We start from the raw sequence: 23,417 nt of genomic DNA on the forward strand, positions 1-23,417 counted from the left end.
CGTGGTTGTGGCTGAAATTTTACCGCGATTTCGCTGCAAGCGGGTGCAATTTTCCAGATTAGCACCCGCTCCCGGCGAAATCCTGCGGTTGTCCTTATGACAAATTTTTAATTATATATATATTACAGTTCAAGCCCAGTGAGGCGGTCCATCCGCGGATCGACCGGTCACTCCGCAGTTGGATCGACACTCCTTGGTCCAACTGCGAAGCTTCCATGCCACATTGGTAGAAGTCCAAAATGATTTTCTTATTCTCATTTCTCTTCATATTGATTTTAATTTTACGTATTAAAATTATTGAATGAACTCATTATATCATACTGCATGTCTGAGAAGACATTTTCCAATTAATAACCAGAATTTGCTCTTATATTTTAATTGAAAAAACACTTTATTATTCCGTATTTCTAATCAAAGTTATGGAACATAAACAACTGATTAAATATCTTACCTGAATGCAAAAAATTAATTACAAAAAATCTTCTAGCTGCACGCACGGTTCACTTCACGCTCGATAATGCATTTGCTTCCCGCTACGCGCTCGGTCATTGTACTTACCCCACATCTTTGCAGATCACTTTTGAAATTAAAGTTCAAACCATCGGCTTTAACGAACACATTCTTATCACGTATCTTTTTCCAAAATTTTAATTTGTTTATTTGTATTGTATTTTACGTATCTTGTGCCATTTTCCAAAAATTAAAATTTGTATTAATGTTATTTTTTGCGATGAAAACAAAAACTGTGAGTTCCATCATCTTATGTTGGTTTTACAAAAATTTATTAAAAACAATTTTTCTTGTTCTTTCTTTGTATGCCTTAAAAACCTGTTCCTATGCTCAATCTAATCTGATCAGGCTTTCGAAAGTTAGCGTGCCTACAGACCACAGACAGACTTTCGTAAAAATCGTTATTTCTGGCTCAATAATTTCATAAAGATGCAACACTCAAAAAATATTCTACTACTCTACTACTGAAACTGTTAATATTCGATTAGGGGGCGATGATTATTATGAGTGAAATCATAAACTAACTATAAATATTGTTTTAAGCAATTTCATAGATTGATTTTTATTATTAGCAACAAATTATTTAAACAAATTCAATCCATTCTTACAGAGAAAATATTTTTCAAGTTAGCAATTAAGATTATAAATTAATAAACAATTTTTATTTTTGTGTTTTTATCATCATAGGAGATGGTAACGATCGATCAGTGGAGATATAAATCACCAACCGTGAAAATGGAAATCAACCCTATCGATCAAAGTTAACTCCTCAAATAACAGAAATTCTTAAAGTCTTTTCAGAATAGATGCATCTATGAATTAAAAATTATTCTTGATTAATATTTTTCTAAAAAAAGATCTTCGCTTTGCTGGGAATCGAACCAATGGTTTTCCGATTGCCGGTCGGGTGCTTTTACCACTAAGGTACTAGTGAGAATGATAGAGGAATCTTCTTTCAGAAATACATGCTGTCTTTAGCAAGGTGTTATATTTTTAACTTTTTATAGAATTCGAATTTACAAGGAATCTGTGTTATCATAGGAGACTAGCCGTGAAAATGGAAATGCGTGCATTTCTGAAAAAAAGGTTCCTCTATCGATCTCTCTAGTAGCTTAGTGGTAAAAGCACCCGACCGGAAATCGAAAAAATATAATAAAAAAATTTAATAATAAAAATTGTATATCAATTTATAATATAGTTATTTTATAATTTAATTTATAATAATTATCGCCCTCTAAGAGAATATTTTTCAATCCGACTTAATCTCAAAATCTAATCCGAAATTACTTTTCAATCCGTGATCCCAATCTGAATTAATCCGAACACACTTTTCAATCCGTTACACCAATCTGAATTAATCCGAACGTTTTTCAATCCTTTCTGGTAAATGCCCCAATCCGAAAGAATCTGAAATCAATTCGAAAGAATCCGAAATCAATCCGAACTCACTTTTCAATCCATTTTAATTTTTAATACGGGTCCCCAATTCATTTGAATCAGAACCCACGTTTCAATGCTCCTCATTCAGAATAAATCACAAAATTATGTGACCCCATATCTTTCAATCCTTGTCAATGTCAATTCTGTTCTTGAAATTCTTACATCATAAACTAAAATATAGTTAAAATCGGTATGATAAATGAAAAAATTTTTACACTTCATATTGTATATAATATACCTCTATGTTACGCAACAATAAATTTGTGACTATTCAATTGAAAATAACATTTTTATTTAAAAAAATGCAAGTGCATATATGTGGTATGCATGCATGTATGCACTCATTCATTGAACAGCATATCCTTTGCATAAGATTGGAATCCTCGCTTCAACCTCGCACTACGTCAGATTCATTCGAATTGGAACCTTGCTTTAATCTCGGATTAAATCGGATTGAAATTCAGTCCGATAGAAATCTTTGTTTGAATTCGGATTAGTTCGGTTTCAGTTGGATAGAAATCTTGGGTTTCACCTCAGATTAGGTCGCATTCAGTCGGATTGGCATCCTTATTTTGAAATTAGATTAGGTGGGATTTAATCAGATTGTCATTCTTATTTCGACTTCGGATTAAGTCGGATTTGAACCCTTGTTCCAACTTCGGATAAAATAGATTAAATCGCATAGAAAACTTTAGTTCGACCTCGGACTCATTCAGACAGAAATCTTTCTCCCGACTTCGGATTGTATCGGAATGAAACTGTTTGGTTTGGATGCGAATTCCGAAATAAAATGGATTTAAATGGATAAACGTTTTTCTATCCGAAACTTTCACCAGTGTACTTCGCTGTCTTGGCGCTCAATATACATTTATTGGTTTCATGCGTTCATCCGTTTCCAGCAGATTGTCGAAGCAACGAGCGAGCAGATTCACCGAATAAGAACTCACTAATAAAAGCGCAACTTAAAAATATTCTTGTTTAAACAAAAAATCCACTCACCCCCCATCCTACTAATTTTGGATTTTTAATACAAAAAATAATCCTACTATACTCATCAGATTTTCGACTTTATGAATTTAAAAGTAGAAATTGAATAAGATATATAATCAGTTATTTATGTTCTATGAATCTTTCATAAAAGATTGGAATAAGAAGACATTTCTTCAATTAAAATATAAGAAGAAACTCTGATTTCCTCACATTCTTGATTTTATAAATGTATATTATCGTTTCAATGAGAATGGGCAAATGTCTTATCAGACATTTAATATGATCCTGGAGTACATTTATTAATTTTTATACGTAAAATTAAAAGCAGTACGAAGAGAAATAAAAATAGGAAAATAATTTCGGACTTCGACCAAAGTGTCTTGAACGCCCCGTAGTTGGACCAAGAAGTGCCGATGCAAATGCGGAGCAATCGGTCAATCTGCGGATGAACCACTAATCGAGCTTGGACCGTATAACATATACACCGGCCAAAATGATGCGTCCAGTTACGAAAATCGAATTAATGCAGGCTTGTCTTAAAAAGTGACTAACTCTGCGAGAAATAAAGCTAGAAAGATTCTTAAAACACGTTTGGAAAGCCTATTTAATTCCGCGTCGGTCGGGCTCTACTTTAAGTCATTTTGATTAATAGGGGTCGAGATAGCATGTAAGAAAGACCGAACCATTTCCTTTGTTTGACCAATTTTATATTCTAAAATTTCACTATCTGCATGGTTAGAGAAGTGAATTATTTACTGCTTCTAGACTAATCATAAAAAATGTAGAAGCGTGCAAAAGACGAAAATCGGTAGGTGAAGCAGCAGTCGAGCTCATCTTTTGTTAACACATATGTGAAATAACAGACGCTTCCATATTTTTCATGATAATTCAAGAAACAGTAAATATTTTATTATGTTCTTGGTTTCATTTTAAAAAGGAGACTTCAGAATTCAATTTAGCGAAGTTTCATTCTTTTCATTCAATTCCCTAAACTCCTAAAGCATGAAAAGTGGAATTTGAGAATAGTAAATTAGTCGAAAACGGAAAATAGGTCGCACTTTATTACATGCAATCTCGGTCCCTATTAATCGAAATTACTTCAGGATAGGGCTCATTCGGCGCAGAATTAAATAAGATTTCTAACAGTTAAAAAACTCTTTCAACTACATATTTTTTCGTGCAGTAAGTAAGTGTACGCACAATTTTAACCAGCAGTGTATCATCGTAGCTTCTTTCTCCTTTTTTATATATTATAATAAATTGGGAGAATCATTTTTCAACATTTTTATCGCAACAATAATATAAATTATAGGACCCTATCTATATCTTCGAATCGAATTCTAATATATAATACAATACACATGCTCAATGTCAGGGTGTCATCTATTTTTAAAATTCAAAAATAATTTACTCCTCTCCACTGATTTCATTCCAATGGCCCAAAAAATTATACATTCAAAATTTCAACCAGTTTGTTTTAATATTTACCTTTCTCATACAATTTTCCCTATGTAACTCCAGTATCCAATAATAAACTCCAAGTTTTCTTAAATTTGCTGTGGCCATTGAAACAAATTCCGTGGGTAGAAGAATTTTTAAAAAGAAAAATTATATCTAAGGGTCTCTTTCCTCAAAATACTTATACGTATAAATCCTAAAACCAAATCATTTTAAAGTAATTATTTGAAACTAAATACAACTAACTTCAGTTTCAAAGCATTCAAAATTTAGAAATTAAACTAGAAAAATCTGGGAATTAAACAATTTCAAGTTGAGACTTTAAAGTCTGAATGTTTTCAAATTTCAAGAGTGCAAAATTGTTAAACAAGTTATCATTTAGAGGATTAATGATTATCAAATTTGTAATCAAATGCAGGACAGTTTAAATTCTGCATCCTTTTAAATTGTGTAACTTGCAATTAAAAGCAATCAGCTTAAAGTTTGAAGGTATTCAAGACTGTGAATTATATAAAATATCAATCGTTTGCAACTAATCAATTTAAAATATAAACTTACAAAATTGAAATATATATTAGGCTTAAAGTGTTTAAAATCGGAAGAATTTGAGAATAAACAATTTTGATCAGAACCATTCAACTTTAAATAAATACTCGAGGCCTTTGAAAATCGACCGTCCAGAAAATGAGGAATATTTAAGTTAATAAATTAATTAAACATTAAAAACTAAAAATTATTCAACTTGGTATTTCAGTATAAATAATTAACTTATTGCTTAATTGATTTATTGCACGAAGAATTGTTTATTTAATTCAATTGATATTGTTTTTTTTGTTTCAGGGTAAAAGTTGACGATATATAATTTCTAAAAAAGGACAGATAAATGTGATTAGATTAACGCGACGGCCTTTTACTGGTGCACCTGAATGCGCTAATAAGAAACAAACATATCTTTTATTTAATTAAAAAAAAAGGATTTTTAGTTTTTTTATCATGTACTTTTGCTGAAAAAGGGCCTTGTAGACTGTATATAAATGTACTATTCTTTATACTTTAAATAAATTCTGTTAAATTTTCGGATTTTTTTTCATTTGTATTTGAAACGTGATCAATTAAATTTGAAATTTTATTTCAATTTATGCAAAAAATAGTTTAAGAGGGGCAGCGCCGACCACAGTTTTTTACTAAAATCATAACGTCTAAAGACAGGAAAATATGATGGTTAGCTTCTATGGTATTTTACATACTGGAAAAATTACCTTTATAAATATCCAGCAAGTACAATAAGTCATTTGGAATAAAAATAGAGAAAGCTGTAAAATAACCTCTTATTCGTTGACATTCTACTAGAAACAGACTTCACGCAATGTTTCTACCGTGCCAATACAAGAAACCTGCATACCGATTGGATTCAGAAAAATAATATTCAATTAAACTTGTGACACGTGTATCGCCTAAGCACTTGTAAACTATTATTTTCGTGGGGCCTTCCCCCCTGGCCAGGCCTCAATTATTTACGAGATTTAATATATTTTTGACTTGGATTATATCTAATTATTATAATAGCATTGTGTAATATTGTGTTATCTGCCAAATATCAAATTGTTATACTGTAAGTATTGTCATTAAAGTTGAAAACTTTATATTCCTGTCAGCCAATCTTCCATTTTTTCGTGGCAAAAACTATTTTCTGCATAATTTTTCCTTTGCAACGTCAATTTTTAAGATTTCAGTAAGTAACACTATCGCTATAACAAAATAGATTTATTTAATGCAAAGTAGAAATAAAATTATTAAATAATTGCGATATTAGAAAAGTCACCTTTGCCCCTCCGGTTGGCGCTGCCCCCTTACCTTATATCGTTTTGAAAAATGTTTGTAAAATAACCTTTATTTATTAAAATATACTAAGAAGGAAAAATAATTACCTCTGATAAGGGAATTAAAAAAAAGAATGCGGCATAAAATATAAGCACAGGGCTTAAATATTGAACATTAAATTTATGTGAGAAATTCATTTTAACATTTACATACACCCTTGGCTTCTATATTTTGACACATTATTATTTTTATATTATTAATATTTTTATATGTCTCCTTTTCAGAAGTAATTACTTTGTTTCTTTTTAGTATATTTTAATAATAGATTGTTAAAAAACACATATTTTTATATATATACCCATATTTTTGAGATTTTCTTACATCATAAAAATCCTTCTTAAGGGCATGTGACACAGCTAAATACCTATATTACCGCCCTCACTTTTTCAGTTCACTGAATGTTTTTTTGAACCTAAGAACTTTTTTGTGAATCAAATATCCAGCTGAAACTTTGGAAAATGTATTAGAGTACAATAAAGTACGTTATAGGTACTGCATTTTGGTAGGAACTTCACTGAAAATTATTTCATCTTTTTTTTGAACCTCGACATTTTTTGAACGTTGGAACTTTTTTTATACATAAAATATCGATCTCAAACTTTGATAAATGCAAGAGCCGAAAGAAAACTACGTTTGAGTACAAATCTTAATAATAAAAGATGTAAAAAAAAATATTTCAACTATCAATTGCATCGGCATCAGCCGGTAACGTTGTACACGAAAATACGAACCCTGGCGGCCACTAGACGAGGCTCTAGAGGATTCGTATTTTCGTGTACAACGTTACCGGCTGATGCCGATGGAACTGATAGTTGAAATTTTTTTTACATCTTTTATTATTAAGCTTTGTGCTTAAACGTAGTTTTCTTTCGGCTCTTGCATTTCTCAAAGTTTGAGACCGATATTTTATATATAAAAAAAGTTCCAACGTTCAAAAAATGTCGAGGTTCAGAAAAAAGATGAAATAATTTTCAGTGAAGTTCCTACCAAAATGCAGTACCTGAACGTACTTTATTGTACTCTAATACATTTTCCAAAGTTTCAGGTGAATATTTTATTTACAGAAAAAGTTCTTAGGTTCAAAAAAACATTCAGTGAACTGAAAAAGTGAGGTCGGTAATATAGGTATTTAGCTGTGTCACATGCCCTTAATCAAAAGAAAAACTTGTGATAACTCTTAACGAATATCACTACATATGTACGCGCGAATGTTTTGAAAGAGAAAATTCACATTTTAAATTTGATCTTGTACAACTTTCAGTTTTTACATTTAAAATTGTTCGGTTTCCAATCATTGAAATAGGAAGTTGTTATATACGATTTCAATTTTTGCTTTCAACTTTTAATTTTTTAAAACTAAAATTCTCAATTTTTAAACATTTTATTTTTAGTTATGAATTATCTTAAAATTATTATATATTACATGTATAACTTGCGAAAAGATACATTTTTCAAAAGGGTTACCATATCGAAAAATTCTTTAAATGGAGAAAAAGTTATTCAAAATGTCTGAAAAATAAGTTATGAAAAACAGGACATAAGTGATTGGCTCTTAGCTGAAAATAATCACTGAAACTGTGCTATTTTAGTTAAAATGTAGAAACTCTAGCCTTCAAAATGGTAAAATTTCAATCTTAAGGCCTTAGAAATTCGACAGTTTTAGAATTAAGTTTTAAAAAATTCAAAATTTTAAATGCTAAGTAATTTCAATTTAGAAAACTAACAATTTTAAAATACATCTAAAAATCCGGTTATTTTGTTTGGGTAATTTTTTTAGAGAACGAGGTCATGATTGCTAATAAATTAAAAATGATCAGTTTTAAAATAAATTAATTTCGGAAATGAGGGTCAGAAATGAAAAATCTTGAAGTCAACTGTCATAAGCAGCGTTTATTTGTTTCATATTCAAGTCGGAGCATTTTCTTACAAAATCAGATTCGCGTTTCCATTAATCGTAGCGAAAATGTATTATAGTCATACATTGAGAATATGCGCAATAATAATAATTGTAGCATAGTAATATCGTACATTCGCGTATGGTTGGTTTTTCGCTTTGCGCTACCTCATTCAAGAAAACATTGTGTAATAATCAATTTACCTTCTTGCTTGACTATCAATTAGTCGAGAAGCAGAAGAAGGAGGTAAAATGCGGTTGGACATAACGGGCATGGCTTGTTTCAATAATAATAATAATAATAATTGTTGTAATTAATGTAAATATCGCTATATTATGTATGTACGATTAAGAGATCAAATTTGCAGTGTCACTTAAATAAAATTCTCATAATCCTAAACTTATATGGTAAATTATACGATAAGTTCGCGATAAAAGCGTGGCTCTCCTCATGCAAAAAGTGTCGCCTCGAATGAAAAAAACACTCTGCAGAACAAAGCTAATTTAAACATAAATACACGTATATACAATATCACATTTATCTTAAATGAAATTTACGCATGCAAAAGTCCAAATAAGAAATTTCCAAAAATTACTACATTTAAACATTATACTGTACTAAACAATTTATAAAAAGGTTTTTAATTAATGTAAAGACTAAAAAACGTTTCTTTAAAATGACTGACAAATGACTTTTTACTACTTTGAGCAAATTGAACAGAAATATAACTTTATTCTAGAATATAGATGAAAGAAACGGGGCCTAGATTAAATTTGTTTTATTTTTTCTCTTCATTCTGCAGAATTTTTCTCGAAGCGAATCATCGATCGCTGCAACCAACTTTTCGGAGTCAGTCCGGTGAACTATTGTTTCCCTCAAAAGTTCAGTCTCTTATTTTTCTTTATTTTTCAAAGATTTTCTGTTTAAGTCAAATCCATTGTTGTGAACCAGTCTATTAGTCTATTATATATAAAACAATGCGGAGAGATTATTTTTTTCAGACAGCAATTAGTAACTCGAACTGTTGAAAATTTAAAACAAATTACTTTGATGGCATTTCTTAATAGCAGTGCTTTTGTGAATAAAAAAAATGTCTTCAAAAAAAGAATGCTGATTTTCTCGGCACTGAGTTGCAGTGACGAATATTAAATATAATCTAAAAAAAGTAAGGTTAGTCAATCGCCGAACATTTTTCTCGTCACTTTTAAAAAATTAGCGATTTCCCATAAAACGGGTTGTCTTTTTTCCGAGACTCTTTACAGAAAATTTACAATAAAATGCCTTAAACACAATATATTACAAATCTTAAGTAAACCAAACAAAATAGCTACAATCACGTTAATAACGAATAAAGTTCACACAAGACAATCCACAAATACTTTACCACCAAAAAATACACAAGAAAACAAAAACAAAGTCTAAAGTATAAAATATTATAAAAAATGCTCGGCAATCGTTCTTTGACCTTGAATAAAAGTAGCACGAGTCTTACATAAATGTACTAAAAACGATAACTTGAAAATTATCGCGGACTTTCTGAGCGTGCAACTTACGAGAACTTTTTTTCGTTCATCTTTTTTTTTCAATTCGCGATAATCGCTGCGGAACAAAAAAGAGAAACAGAAGAAGTAATTCTAACTACAATTTCTTTTTTTCCTTGGCCCGCCACTGGGCGAAATAAGGTGGTTTGTTAGTTTTTGTAGAGAGCGGTTTACGCGCACCTCGTCGTGCCCTCAACTTTCCATACTGTGCATTTTATTGGACAGAAAGAAGGATCACTCGAAAGAGAGAAAAAAAAAGAACAAGGAAAATCTGACCCAGAACATTCATTTATGCCTGGTGGGCATACCTATAAAATATCAAGCGGCACAAAGGAGCGACCTTAACCCTAACTTCACTTTTCTTTACAATCCTGCACAATGAAAATGTATGCTCACTTTAATAAAATACTGTAATTCTTTTACGACAATAATTATCATCATTCGCTACTCAAATATCTAGTTATTACAGTTTTAATACTACCTCGCAAACTTCACTTCTTTTTATAGTACATTTAATGACTGCGTACAAGGACATCTCAATTCGAGATGAGTTTTAATTTTATGAAATCAACTTGAGTTGAAAATATTTAAAACGGGTACATTTCAACGCGTTGAATTTTAGAAATTCAGGGTTTGTGTCAAGGCTAAATTTCAAAAGTTGTACAATTACAAGTACAAAATTAATTGATCAGCATATTAAATAGCAAGTAAATTCAATATCAAATCAGTATTCTTAATTCTCTCACATTTAATATTCACATAATTTTTCCTTACTTTACGTAGAATTTATTCCTTGTTATTCAAATCTAAACGCTTTCTTGTTCATCACCTTCGTTTTTTTCATTGCAAGTTTTAATCATTGGCGCTTGAAAAATAAATTCTTTTTTCAGAATCGAAAAATTTCAAATCCTTTTATACATTTTATTTAAAAGCTTAAAGAAATTTAAATAAAACTTTAGAAAAATCATCCACTTTTCAGTAGAATATTTTAAAATTGGAAGTCTTCCAAATTACCCGTTTAAAATTAAAACGTTAGAGTTTGAACAGTTTCTACTTTAGAAACTTAAGAATTAAAACATCTTGAGTTGAAAATATTAAAAACTCTACAATTTTAATATTTTATGCTTTTAAAGATGTGTAACTTTAAATTAGAACCTATACAAAATTAAAGTTTTAGTCATGGAGGTTTCAAGTTTTTCATATTAAATGCTCAAAAGTGAGGAATTTCCAATAAAAAGCGCTTAAAACGAACAATTACGTATTGGCTAAAATATTCTGCTGAAAAATTCTTAAGGAGTCAAAAAAATTGTTATGGAAACATGCAAGCCCATAAAGCAAATTCCCTCATTAAAATATTAATTCCAAAAAATTGGAATTTTTCAGTTTCCTTGTTCCTTTCAGTCTTTCTATCGCTGTTTTGAACATAAAAATAACTTGAAAAATTATTTACAATTGTTTTCACATTCGCAGTAACTTAAGTAAGTCGTACAGGTTTTGAGTAAAAAGTACAGAATTGAACACTTTAATTGTTTCACCGTCTGGATGATGAATAAAATCGATGAAATGTAATGTGACGAAAATGAGAAAACAGCTTGCGAAAAATGAGAAACATTGCACGAATTCTGAAACATGAAATGTTCTAGACAAAGAGATTAACTCTAAGAAAATGCGAGGATTTGAAAAATAAGATAAAAATTGGTTGGAGAAAATAAGACTGTTTTTTCATCTAAATTAAATAATCACAGAGGAACACTAAAATAAGAAGAACAAAACTGAATGAGTAATTAGGACGATGATAATCCTTTCGGGACGGAGTACGTTTTTGGAAATGAATTTACGTTGATTGGAGATGATCCGTTGATTATGAAAGCAGTCGTTTCGTGGGGGATGGATTGAAAATCGATTTTCTGTGGGGACTAAACGAGACTAAAACTTATTCAGTTGGACGGTTCTGTGGTTCGCTCCCGCCGCACCGGTGCGGTGATCGTCCCGAAAGGGTTGTTCCACTTTTGGAAACCTCATTACCTAGAACAAAGCGATAAGATTCAAAAATATAAAAAACATTAGTAGAAATATTACATCTACTTCATTTCACAAAACTCGCAACATTTCCCTTCGTATCGTTAAAAAAGCATATATCCAAAAGGGAGTTGTCTCATTAAATTTCGTAACGAAGTTCCAAAATTTTGAAAAATCAGTCAACGGCCTTATATTAATCATAAATAATTTGTTTCTTTTAAATTTAAGGCACTTTAATTCTATGGTGTTCTCAGCCTTTTTATTTTTTTCAATTTTTTCTTGGAAAATCAATTTATCGATGTGAAGGCAATCAGCGAGTTTCGCGAAATGGAATATGTATTCATAAATTGTCAAACAAGAAGGGTTCCAATTTACACTCAATTTAATTAAATATAAATTTCGTTCATTTTTGGCAAGCGAATTCTAAATTTTAAGAACCGCAACGTAGGAAAAGACATCTTCGACGACTAAAAGATTAGAAAGTATCAGATATGTATATATTTTTTGGGAATGTTGGAAATTATTATATTCAATGACAATTTCCAGTATTTCCGATTTCACATTTTAAAAACTCACGAATTTAACCATTTTTGACAAAATATACAGCGGCACAATATAATTCGATCGGTTAAGAAATCAATTAATGTGACCCAGCGAGCTAAAATAAATAAAACTTGTATCGTCGAGACTATCAACCGACTTTTAATCTCTTCGCTTAACTATGATTTAATTGAATTACGATTCGCTAGCTTATTCTATAAGTATTATGAATTCGTTTTCAAAGTAGCTCGCTAAGGACACACACTTATCAGTATGCAAAAATCACATATATTGTGTGCCTAAGCATCAATAAATTTGGTTATCAATGCTGATGTTTGAATAAATTATCCCAAAACTTCAACGAGTTTCAAATGCGCTTTGATCCTGTTTTTATGCGAGGAAACTCAGAATTGCAAGCATTCCAAAATTCAATTTAAAATCATTTTAAAAATATCAGAGGAGAAGTGAACTCCCTAAAAATCACTGTTAACGTTTAATTTTAGAAATCTCAGGTCTTGATTATTCAAATATTCCTAAATAGTTAATATGGTAAAAATGTTATCACTTCGAAATTACAAGAACGAATCGTTGTTTTTGACAATCTAGTAACTTCTAATACAAAATTCGTTATCAAATCCCTAATAAAGGCATTTCGCAATCTCTATGGCAATACCAAAAAAACATTCGAGAGTATCCAAAACATCACGTTTTACAAACCTTTAAACTGTATCGTCTTTTTTAGATTCTAAAAATGATTCGTTATAGAGATGTACTCTATATTAGAAACATAAAACAGTCTATCGTTAATTCAATCTTATATTGAAAATGAAATGCTTTTTCTTCCTCTTTTTATCGACTTGTTTTCCCGTATCATTTAGAGGTATGCGTTTAATGCAATTAATGCGTGGGTCTCGATCTTGGCTAGGATTAAAATTGTCCTTAAGAAATGTCAGGTAAATTTGCCTTTCTTTACATCACATAGTCTCTTTTTCACCTTTCACTTAACAAATTGTTATTTAATGGCGGTAGAAATTCGTATAAAAGTCTCCGAGAATTTCGCGTTTATTACAATACACGTGTCTAATTCCTTATGAGTTAATCGAATAAGAGTGAGAGGACTCGACAAGGTTTCACTTTTCATTCTTATCGCATTATTCATCTCGCTGAAAGGACATATTATATGAGTGATGCACTACGCATTTACAGGTTTCTCTGTGGAATTATTTTGTATTTTATACACGGAAAAAATTTTCCGTAAAAAAGTCACGAAAATATTATTATTATTATTGTTATTATTATTATTGGTTCCAGAGTGAAGACAGCTTAAATGCTGATAAATACACACACCCGGTATCTTACGGCGGCCCTCATCCGAGTATACAGAGTCAAGCGCTGCTTAACTTCGGGGATCGAACAAGAAATCTCAAAGATTTGCATTTGTCCGAGCGGACTTGTGGCTAGGTCTCAGAGAACAGAAAGAAAAATTAAATATTGAATCGTATTTCTTAATTCATAAATTCTCAACGCGGAGGATTCAAACCCACGAAAAACTGCTGACTCGCAAGCTCCTAAACATCAACTGTGAGTGAGAAAACACGCGCATTCGTGGCCAAACCATACTGGGTTTATCAAACTTCTAGCTACGTGTGTGCCGGTTAGTTGCCTAAATTTGGTCGAGCCAGCTTGCGAGTTCTATGAGAATTATTTTCCAGCCATTCATAATATTTATATAATTTTTGACGAAACAAAAGTGATGAACCGTTTTGGAATTTTCACATCAAGTTCGTCAATTCTTTCTCATAGTTCACAGATTATTTACGAAAATCCATCAATACCCGATGAATGTTTTTGCGTCCGAGACCTAGCTGCTAGTTCGCGACTTTTTTACCGACAATTTTTTCCGTATAATCTTTCTTCAGTTACTTTGAGAAAAAAACGTGTCACATTTGCACAAAAGAAAAATCTTTCTGGTCAAATTTTGCAATTTACCATCAGAACTTTCTTGATGTGATGGGATATTTCTCTATAAAACGAAATATTTGCCACGTCAATCGTCTTTACCTTCAATCAAGTCAATGCGTAGTAACCACTGCTATTATTCTTTCCTCATTTCATGCGGGATATCGAGTCGATTAACGTATCATTTTCATGAATTATGCTAAACGTTATTTGTACGTCTTGGATTTAAATTAATGCGAACCAGAATTCTCTTGAAACTTGCTTTCATATGAACTTTTATAGTTTAGTTTAATTTTCACTCTACGAAAATGCTAATCAAATTTTACTAATTTTCTCTAGATTAAAATCTTTGGTGACAACCGTAACACAACACCGAGAATTTATGGTTATAGGGCGTTTTTCTTTTCTTAAGATTTCTGGTTACACAATATTATCATTAATTCGTCTTCCTCGAATTTCGTTGGTATCAGGATGCGTTGCACGAGCAAAAAACGAGGCAAAAATTGATACGTGAGAAAAATGATTCTCAAAAAGAGATCAAAGAAAAAGTCTTGTGAAGTATCTAGAAAACTTGACTGTTTGTAAAAATAATCCAAAATTAGGGCAAAGAAAGTTACATACTACTGGCAGTACTTTTCTGGACTGTGGACTGAAGTCTACACAATGGTCAGGACGTAAACTCGTAATGTTTAAAAAGGGATTACGTTAAAATGAACCAAGGGGGTTCGTCTCAGTCTAAGCCACGTACAACGATTCCTAAGACCGTAGACTTTATCCTCTGATCGGTCAGCATCTGTTAACAGGCTACATCCGAAAAGAAGGTTTCCATTAAAAAGTATTGGAAAATTTCCTGCAGTCAATGGTAATCTCACAAATATTGCATTATTTTTGATTCACAAAACCATAAAACAGAAAAAATGTAAAACCTTTTAATTAAGTACTTTTAGCTACTTTTATTTCCGGTTTTTCGAATAATTATGACAAAAAAAGATTTTTTAACTTAGTATTGCTCATTTCACGTTATCAGGATTGATTTCCGCAAACACAGCTGTGGTGAAAAATGATGTTTAAAATTTTCTATCATGATTTTATATTTTGAAAGTGATAATACTCGAATAAAGCGAATATATTACGATAAAGTGATGCATTTTTGTACACAATCAAAAATAGTATTTTTATTTATTTAAGGTTATGTTTGACAGCTTTGGATAGTAATTCTATTAGTTTCGTTAACTGAAAGAGGATTTTGAGAATTAATAAACGTTTAAAATATCATTCTTAATACCCTTATTATAGGCTGGGTGAGACATTTCGGCACCATCACTAAAATGCAGCTTTATTATATGATTGCTTAAAAATGTTAAAAATGGCAAGTTAGAATTTCGTTATTTGGAGCATAAGAAGGCAAGATTCTTGACGTTTTTCCATTGGCAAATTTCGAAATTTGAACCTTCCGTCTGTGTCTCTAAATTTGTGATACGCAAGGGTAGTTAAACCCCTAAAAATTCAAAATTCGCAATTTTTCGATAGAATAGCGTTTTCGGTCCAAATAATTTTAACAACAAAAAATCGGGGTTTTTTATTTCGTTGATATGAACCTTTGGAATTTTAATGATTGAAAAATCTCAATATTTTTTAATGCAAGCCTTCTCATCCGGTAATTTTGCTATGAATAAATCATGGGTTTTAGCCTTTAGCGTGATAGCATAGTACAATATACATACATATTTATAAACGTTATTTTTAAGAACTACGATATACCTAGTGTTCCATATCACAAGATATCCCTTTCCATATCACGACTTAGTTATTTACACTTTTTCGCGTATTTCTGATTTCGTTGCTGTTGCCACTTTTGTTATTTAGTTTTTTTTTAATTTTCCTTCTCCACTTGGCTTTACTTGGGCATCTCCTTTAATTAAACTATATCGCTTTTTTATGTAAAGAAATAATTTTTCTATCTGTGAATAAAAATGATCAAGAAGCTTAAAGAGGAAACAATTTTGTTTATAAAAATTGTGTATATTCATTATTTAAAAAAGTAAAAAGTAGCCAACTAAAGAATTTAAAATAAACATTTACACCGTTGAATTTATATTTTCATAATAGCAACGTTTTTCCAGTTGAAAATAATTTTTTTCTACCAATTTATCTAACAGATAGAAAACATTTCTCGTACTAGCACGTAACTTGGTTAATTATATTCAAAGCAGACTTTAAGCAACAGACATAAAGCGAAGATAAAAACTTTGGAACCTTTCCTCTCGATCGCTAATACAATCAGGACTTACATAAAATTATTCACGACGATTGTATTATATTTTTCCAATTCTTGTCAAGACGCATCTTACCCTCTTTTTTCATTCAGATTCGTAAGCTCTATTTATTTGAAATCAGCATTAAAAGCTCCTCAATTCGCTATTAAATTAAGAAAAGATTAAGTGGGAATTAAATACAAATCGACGTAACCGTTAAAGAGACTTTTCGGTGAATTCCGATTCTAAATTTATTTAATTGATTTCGACTATTACGAAACCATCGACATAAAGCTATAAAGATATGATTCGAACAGTCTTCGCTTAACTTGAACTTCCATGAATAACTTTCTGAACTCCCGTGTTCTGAAAAATCATGCGGCTGAAATTCAGAAGTTTTCAATTTGTTAATTTCTTTTCTAAATATAGTATTGATTATATAACAGGTTACAAATTTAAACCGTAAATTTGAAACCATTTTATGGTTGGTAATTTTAACAATTATCATTTTTTATCATTCAGTTGAAAGCTTACAAATTTCAAATAATAAAGATTAAAACTCATAAATTAAAAATCTTAGACCATAAATTATGTCTAAATTTAAAAAATTTCATTTAGAACCTTACTATAAAAATTAAGAAGTTAAATCCATTTTAATTTTTAATCAATCCAAATTTCAAAAGGTTCAATTTTCAAAATCGTCCAAATTTGAAAACTTAAAAATTTGACAAAATAAAAATCAGCAACGTTTTAAATTAAGTGTTATTGAAATTGCAAAGCGTTCAAAAAACTTAAAACTTTTGTTTCGGAAGTAATTCGAATTTCCAAATACCAAAATTTTCAGCGAATAAAAGTTGAAATCAGATAAATATGAAAGGATTTCGAAGGAATCATCCAAGCAATAAGTTGTATTATTTGAAACACAATAATAAACAAAAAATCGTTGCAGCTGCATAAAAAGAGCTTCCGTTTTATAAAGATTCATAAAGATATAAAGATTGATAAACTTTTTATAAAGTTACAAAATGTTTTAGTCATTGTTCTTGTCATCAAAATGTTGTCTAAATCTTTAGACTATGTAGCTTAGTAAAAACGGTGTTTGAATTTTAATAAATTTTTACAAATATGTGCAATAATATAAACAAAATACACCAAATTTTGATTCTATACGTCACGCAACATAATACAAATATGCCAATAATATCACTTTCATTTAAATGCCCCAAAGCATTTTTATAATTCTGTTACAGAATCTAAACTCATTTGTATTCTCGAACGTTCAATTAAGAATAAACTGAAACTGGTTCGAAATAAAACCTCATTTCACTCTCGTTCAATTCCAGCCACATGAAATTATTTACCTAATGAAAAAATGATCCATCAATTAAAATCTGTAATCTCTGCACGAACTAGCAGAAGACTTATTTTTTGTAAAAGTTGGATTCGGAAAGATCACAATTTTTCGAAATATTTACTGTGTGATTCTTTAGAAAATCTGGTCACACGAAGCAGCTTCGCTAGTATTGAAATATTACCGCGTCAAAGTAGTTAAATATTCACCGATAGAGGCGCTGGGAAATGTAGCTGATTTTTTAGATGTTTTTTACAGAAATGTATGGGAATAAGCATGGAATAATAGTAAGGAGTTTAAATTACAATGCAAATTACAATGCAACTCAAAGCCAGATGAACTCCTTTACCCTTCAGCATACGTCCTCCCTCGATCTATGTGCGGAAAAACGGCGACCATATTTCTGACACAGTTTCATCTCCTTACTATAACTCCATAGTCCATGGGAATAAGGCAGTAAATCTTCCGGAAAACTAACCGGTAAACTTCTAGCTGAACAGGACCCACAATTTCTTTTCTTAAAAGAAAATGGTGCCTTTTTGACAAGCTTAATGACTCGTTCCAATTGAAAGGTCCAACAATTCACATATTTTCACTTTTTATCTCCAGACTAAAACTGAATCAAGAGTATTGATTCCAGATATTTCACTAATGCAATAAAAAAATCTGCTATGCTAAACCGTGGATGCTTCCTTGTAGGGATGTTTGATTCTTCAAAAGGATGGATTCTTGAATTGATTTTTTTTTTACTAAGAAAGATCGATCTTCAAAAAATCGACCTAGCAATTTCATTGAATGAGTGGAAAATCGATTCAAAAAAGATTGGAATCGTAAAGAATCTGTTCAGTATCGAACATCCCTACTTTTGAGCACCTAACAGCTGATCACAAAACTCGAGGATGGCGAGGCCACCCTCCCTCTCGACCCTGAGTCTCCTTCTTTCCCAGTGGAGCGTCACGGTCCCTAGGTCTGAAACACGCGACAACTAGAGTGGAGGAAAGCTTGGCTAGACTGCAATTCGAATCACCACCAACGGAGGATGCAAACACGAGGTAAACCCGAGAGAGAGGATGGCCTCAGATATCTGCGTATCTGAGCACCTGCTCTAAAATGTCCTTATCCATGGCGAATCTACTAGAGCTTCCGGAGGAGCTATGCGAGCTGTGAGCGTCGTGGGGGGCGCCATTATGAGAGTGCTGATGATTTGCTGGTGCAGCACCCTGGTGATGATTCGTTGGCGGAGTTTGATTTGTCGAGATGACTCTGCCGGCCTTGTAATCGGCGGGCGTGGGTCTGGAGCGAATTCGGGCCTCGACGGCCCTGTGTCTTGCGACAAGTTGTCTCACCTTGTCGGAAATGACGGCGGAGCCAAGGCTAACAGCGTTGGTCTTGCTGGAACTTCTGCTCCCGGAAGCAGGCGTCCGAAGACCAGCGGCAGGTGTTGGAGCGGCTGGAACAGTTGGCAGGTCCTCGGTCTTTTCCCCAGGAGGTCGAGGAAGTCTCCTTCGGAGCCAGGCGTGTCTGAGAGCCCTGCTAGGCGTGAGTCGAAGCTCAGGATCCCACTCGAGGCAGCGGCTGATGAAGTCGATGAATAGGGGGTCGGTGCAACCCCTGAGTACTCGTTTCAGTTCCTTCGATCCTGGCGGTCCTCGCATCTTCCCACGTCGAGAAAGACTACCGCAGAGCATGGTGGAGCCATCGGGAAACGTGGTGGCGGTGCAGTACCTGGGGTAGCCCTTGGAGGTGATAAACTGTCGGGATCGTTTGGCATTTTCGAGCACTCGAGGCGGCGGCATTCCGAGGAGCTCGATAATGCAAGCTAGTTGATCGGCTTCGTCTTCACCAGGAAGCAGAGGGTAACCGGTCAGCAGCTCTGCCAGAATGCAGCCCAAGCTCCACATGTCGATTGGCATTCCATATTTCGCACCTAGGATTACCTCCGGAGCTCGGTAAAACCGACTCTGAATGTAAGTGTAGATACGTTCATTCTCGTAGCAACTGGAGCCGAAGTCTATCACCTAGAAATGAGGAAATTCGTTTTATTAGAAAATTTAAAAACATAATTCAGAGGATAATTTCAGAATATAAAATATTACAAGTATTTTAGGCATCACAAACAACTAAAAACCTGGAGTTTAGGAATATAACCAATTTTCGGTAGTACAGGAAACATTCAATAGAATTTGGACTTGTGAAAGTAGAAGAGGACTTAGTGGTAGATTTCGGTGGAATCAGGTACATCGTTCCTAACACCTACTTTAAACAATTAAAACAGGTAATGAATTATTCCACTTCCAAGTCAATCATATTTCAAACTATAAAATATAAACAAGTTTAACTACAAATTATTTTTTAATCTGGTATAAGATTAAAAACATATAAAACTATAAAATACTTCAGACTGTTATTTTTTGTGGCTATTACTCTCATATAAACGATCGTTCTTTGAAATCAATGATAATTTTGTAATAATTGAGTACTTTTATGTTGCTTTTTCAAATTAAAATATGATTTTCCAAATTTTTAGCTAACTTTGAAGTTAAAGTGTTTGTGCAGATGAAAATCCAAATTACCAAAAGCAAGATAAGTAACTCTGAAATGATCTCAAGACTGAAGATTCCCTGTCTTCTTGAAGTTGTTATTATTAACGTGCTTTTGTGTACATTTAAGGCTCCTTATTATTTAGTGTGGATATAAATTAAGCAGTAGAGTCTCGTTAAGAATGGAACAAGTGAAAAAGCTGCAGAATGACCTCCAAACACGCGCTGCACTTTTTAGAGTGTAAAAAAAGCACAAAGGCACGCTGCGAAGTTCACTGACTCTGGAAGTTGAGAAAGAGCAATAATGCGAGGATATAGTCGAGAGCCAGTCATCTACACGATGTGGTTAGGATACGCGCCACTGTTTTCCGCATTTCCAAACCCGAGCGTAATTATAATTAAATTAAAATTATATTTCAATATTTATTAATGCACTGTCTATGGGTTCGGAATTTTCCATAACTTTAATCCCTCTTCCAGCTCGTTCAGGGCTAACGTTACGGAATTTGCGCAATTCAAACCCCTTTTCCAGCTTGTTCAGAACAAACGTTACGGAAAATTCCGCAACCATAGATAGGGCGATTTATTAACACTTTTATCACACAAATTTGTAATAAAAACTAGCGTTTCTGTCTTTTAACATCACAAGAATTACCTATCGGTATCAAAAAACGAAAAATGTTTTGTTTGATTCGACGATATGGAACACCAATGAATAATAAATATTAAGAAGATTAAGAAAACGCTGCCAGAGAGGCTAGCTAAACATAGCCTAAATTTTGAATAAGGATTTGGAAGCATTTGGAACAAAAACACAAAAAAGACATTCTTTTTTAATGTTTTTAAAATTTATACATTAATCAAATTCATTTGTAAAAGGAGAGATGAGAATGTAATTTTGAATTTCGTTGTATAACGATAGAAAATTATTGGAAGCGATTGGTAATAATTAACGCAACCGGAGGAAAGTAAAAACAAATTTAAACTTAAATAAATTTGTAAGTTAATCGTTCAAAATCTCAAATAATGAGTTCTTACTAGAACCTTTTAAGGCAAACAATCATAGAAATTAAACAATTTCGAACTAAAACTTTTCAAATTGAAGGATTCCAAATTAGTTTCAAATATTTGATAAATTTGAAAATGGAACAACTTTAAATTTAAAATATTCGAAATTGAAGAACTTCAAGTAACTGAGGAAACTGCAGAAGAAAGATTAAAGAAGTTCAAAACAAATAGTTAAAAAATTTTCAATTTTTATACATTGACAAATAAACAATCTCAAATTTTTGAGTTTTTTAAACTAAAACATTTTCAATCCATACAAATTATGCAAGGTAATTCGCAAAAACATTCAACATTTAAAAAAATTAAACGTGAAGAATTCGGAATAGTGCAACTAGGAGTAAAAGGAGCTGTGCGGTGGTCGATCAGACGTGCACACAAAAAAGCGTTTACATCCGGGGCAGAACTCTCTCGGGGTTGTTCCCACCCACCGCCAGCCCCAAAACCAGAACAGTCTAAGAGTTTCACTGTATTTATTATAAGCCTTCAAAATTAAGTACTTTTAATTTTACGCGTTCAAAGTTCGACAATTTTCGAATTTTGACATTCACGTACAAATTGAAGAACCATTTATAATATTCATTACATCTATATTTTATATTTTTAATATTGATTATATCTCGAGTGTATCTCACTAAAAAATCAAAGTTGGCTGATCTAAGTCACACTTAGGCAAAGTGTTGCGCTATTGGGTATCGTGTAGTTTATGGGGGGAAATTTGGTCATTTGGATAAATATTTACTGAGGTGAGAAGTTTTGGATTTTCGTGGATATCGTCGATTTCAAACGTTTTTAACTCTTCTAATGGCAATATAAAAACTATCTTCCAGTATGGTTTCCATTGGGGTTTCTATGTCATTTCCATTGATTATTAGCAAGTTTTGAAAATATTGGAGTTGACGTTAAAAAATAGAAGACAAGACCCAATTTGACGTTATTTGAAAAAAGGAAAATTTTTTATCTTAAAAAAAAGCTTAGATTTTTTACTTTAGGAGCTTTGAAAGTGAAAAGTAGGATTTTTATTTTTTATGTGTGAAAACAGGCGATAGGTGGTTTTTCAGAATTAACTAACTGCTTTGGCGGTGACAATTATTTTAATAACTCTTTTCATTTCCCGTAACCATTTCTTAAAAAAATAAATATTGTACCTTCAAAAATGAAGGTCCAAAATAAATTTGCCTTTTTCACAGGGCCCTTTTATGAAATTTTGTCTAGACTGAAAAGAAGGCTTTGGGGTTTTCTTTAAATACCTTTAGATTGAAAAGTAAAATTTAATTTTTTATTGACGAAAATATGTTTAACATGATCCGGTATACCCAATGATTTCCATTAAAAATGTCAAATTTATTGTTGAGCATCATTTTTGAAGGTAAAATATTTATTTGTTCAAAAAAGGTTTACTATTAATTGAAAGGGCATGATAAAACTTACTAAAACTAAACTGAACAAATCTTTTTTTAACGCCCTTAGAAGAGCTGCAAATCGCCCAAACAGATAGTACATTCTCAAAAATCACTTATCACTTACTTTCATAAATAAACGATAAAAATCACACTTCTTAACCTGAAGGAATAACTTTCGTTTTTGAATGTCAAATATTGATTTTTTCAATAAATCCTTATGATTAGTGGAAAGGATGCAACTAAAAATTACTGTTCAATAGCATAAGACTGCCTCAAGTTCAGTTTTCTTATAATTTTCTCTATCATTATGGGTGAGAATGTAACATATACATTGCAAATTTATTTCATAATTTAATATGGTTTCTACTTTTTGAGCGTTGTGAAAGGTACTGTTGATTTCCTAAACGCAATGATTTTCAAGGAAAACAATTTGTCGTTTTGTTTCTAATAAAATACTATGAGCCGCTTTCCCCCATAAAAATAAAAAATTTGTATAAAAATCATTCTGCGCAGGGCGAAAAATACATTGTTTAAATTCAAGTAAAATTTTTCATAAATTTTATTCACTTA

General features: G+C 31.9%; 1 protein-coding gene across 2 annotated transcripts in view; it reads right to left on the reverse strand.

Moving 5' to 3' along the window:
- Positions 1 to 8,149: 8,149 nt before the first annotated feature.
- Positions 8,150 to 23,417, reverse strand: part of LOC117175805 (dual specificity tyrosine-phosphorylation-regulated kinase 2-like) — a 50,879-nt gene continuing 35,611 nt past the window's right edge. The window contains exons 3-4 of one of the 2 annotated variants that reach the window (XM_033365555.1): positions 19,186 to 19,857; positions 8,150 to 11,740 (exon numbers count right to left, since the gene is read on the reverse strand). In XM_033365555.1, coding sequence (XP_033221446.1) covers positions 11,642 to 11,740; positions 19,186 to 19,857 — 771 coding nt within the window. In that variant the 3' untranslated portion in view covers positions 8,150 to 11,641. Of the gene's footprint in view, positions 11,741 to 18,939; positions 19,858 to 23,417 lie in introns of both variants that reach the window. The other variant, XM_033365554.1, reaches the window with a different exon arrangement.

Source organism: Belonocnema kinseyi, chromosome 7, assembly GCF_010883055.1.
Source record: "Belonocnema kinseyi isolate 2016_QV_RU_SX_M_011 chromosome 7, B_treatae_v1, whole genome shotgun sequence".
In the NCBI taxonomy this organism is placed as follows: Eukaryota; Metazoa; Arthropoda; class Insecta; order Hymenoptera; family Cynipidae; genus Belonocnema; species Belonocnema kinseyi.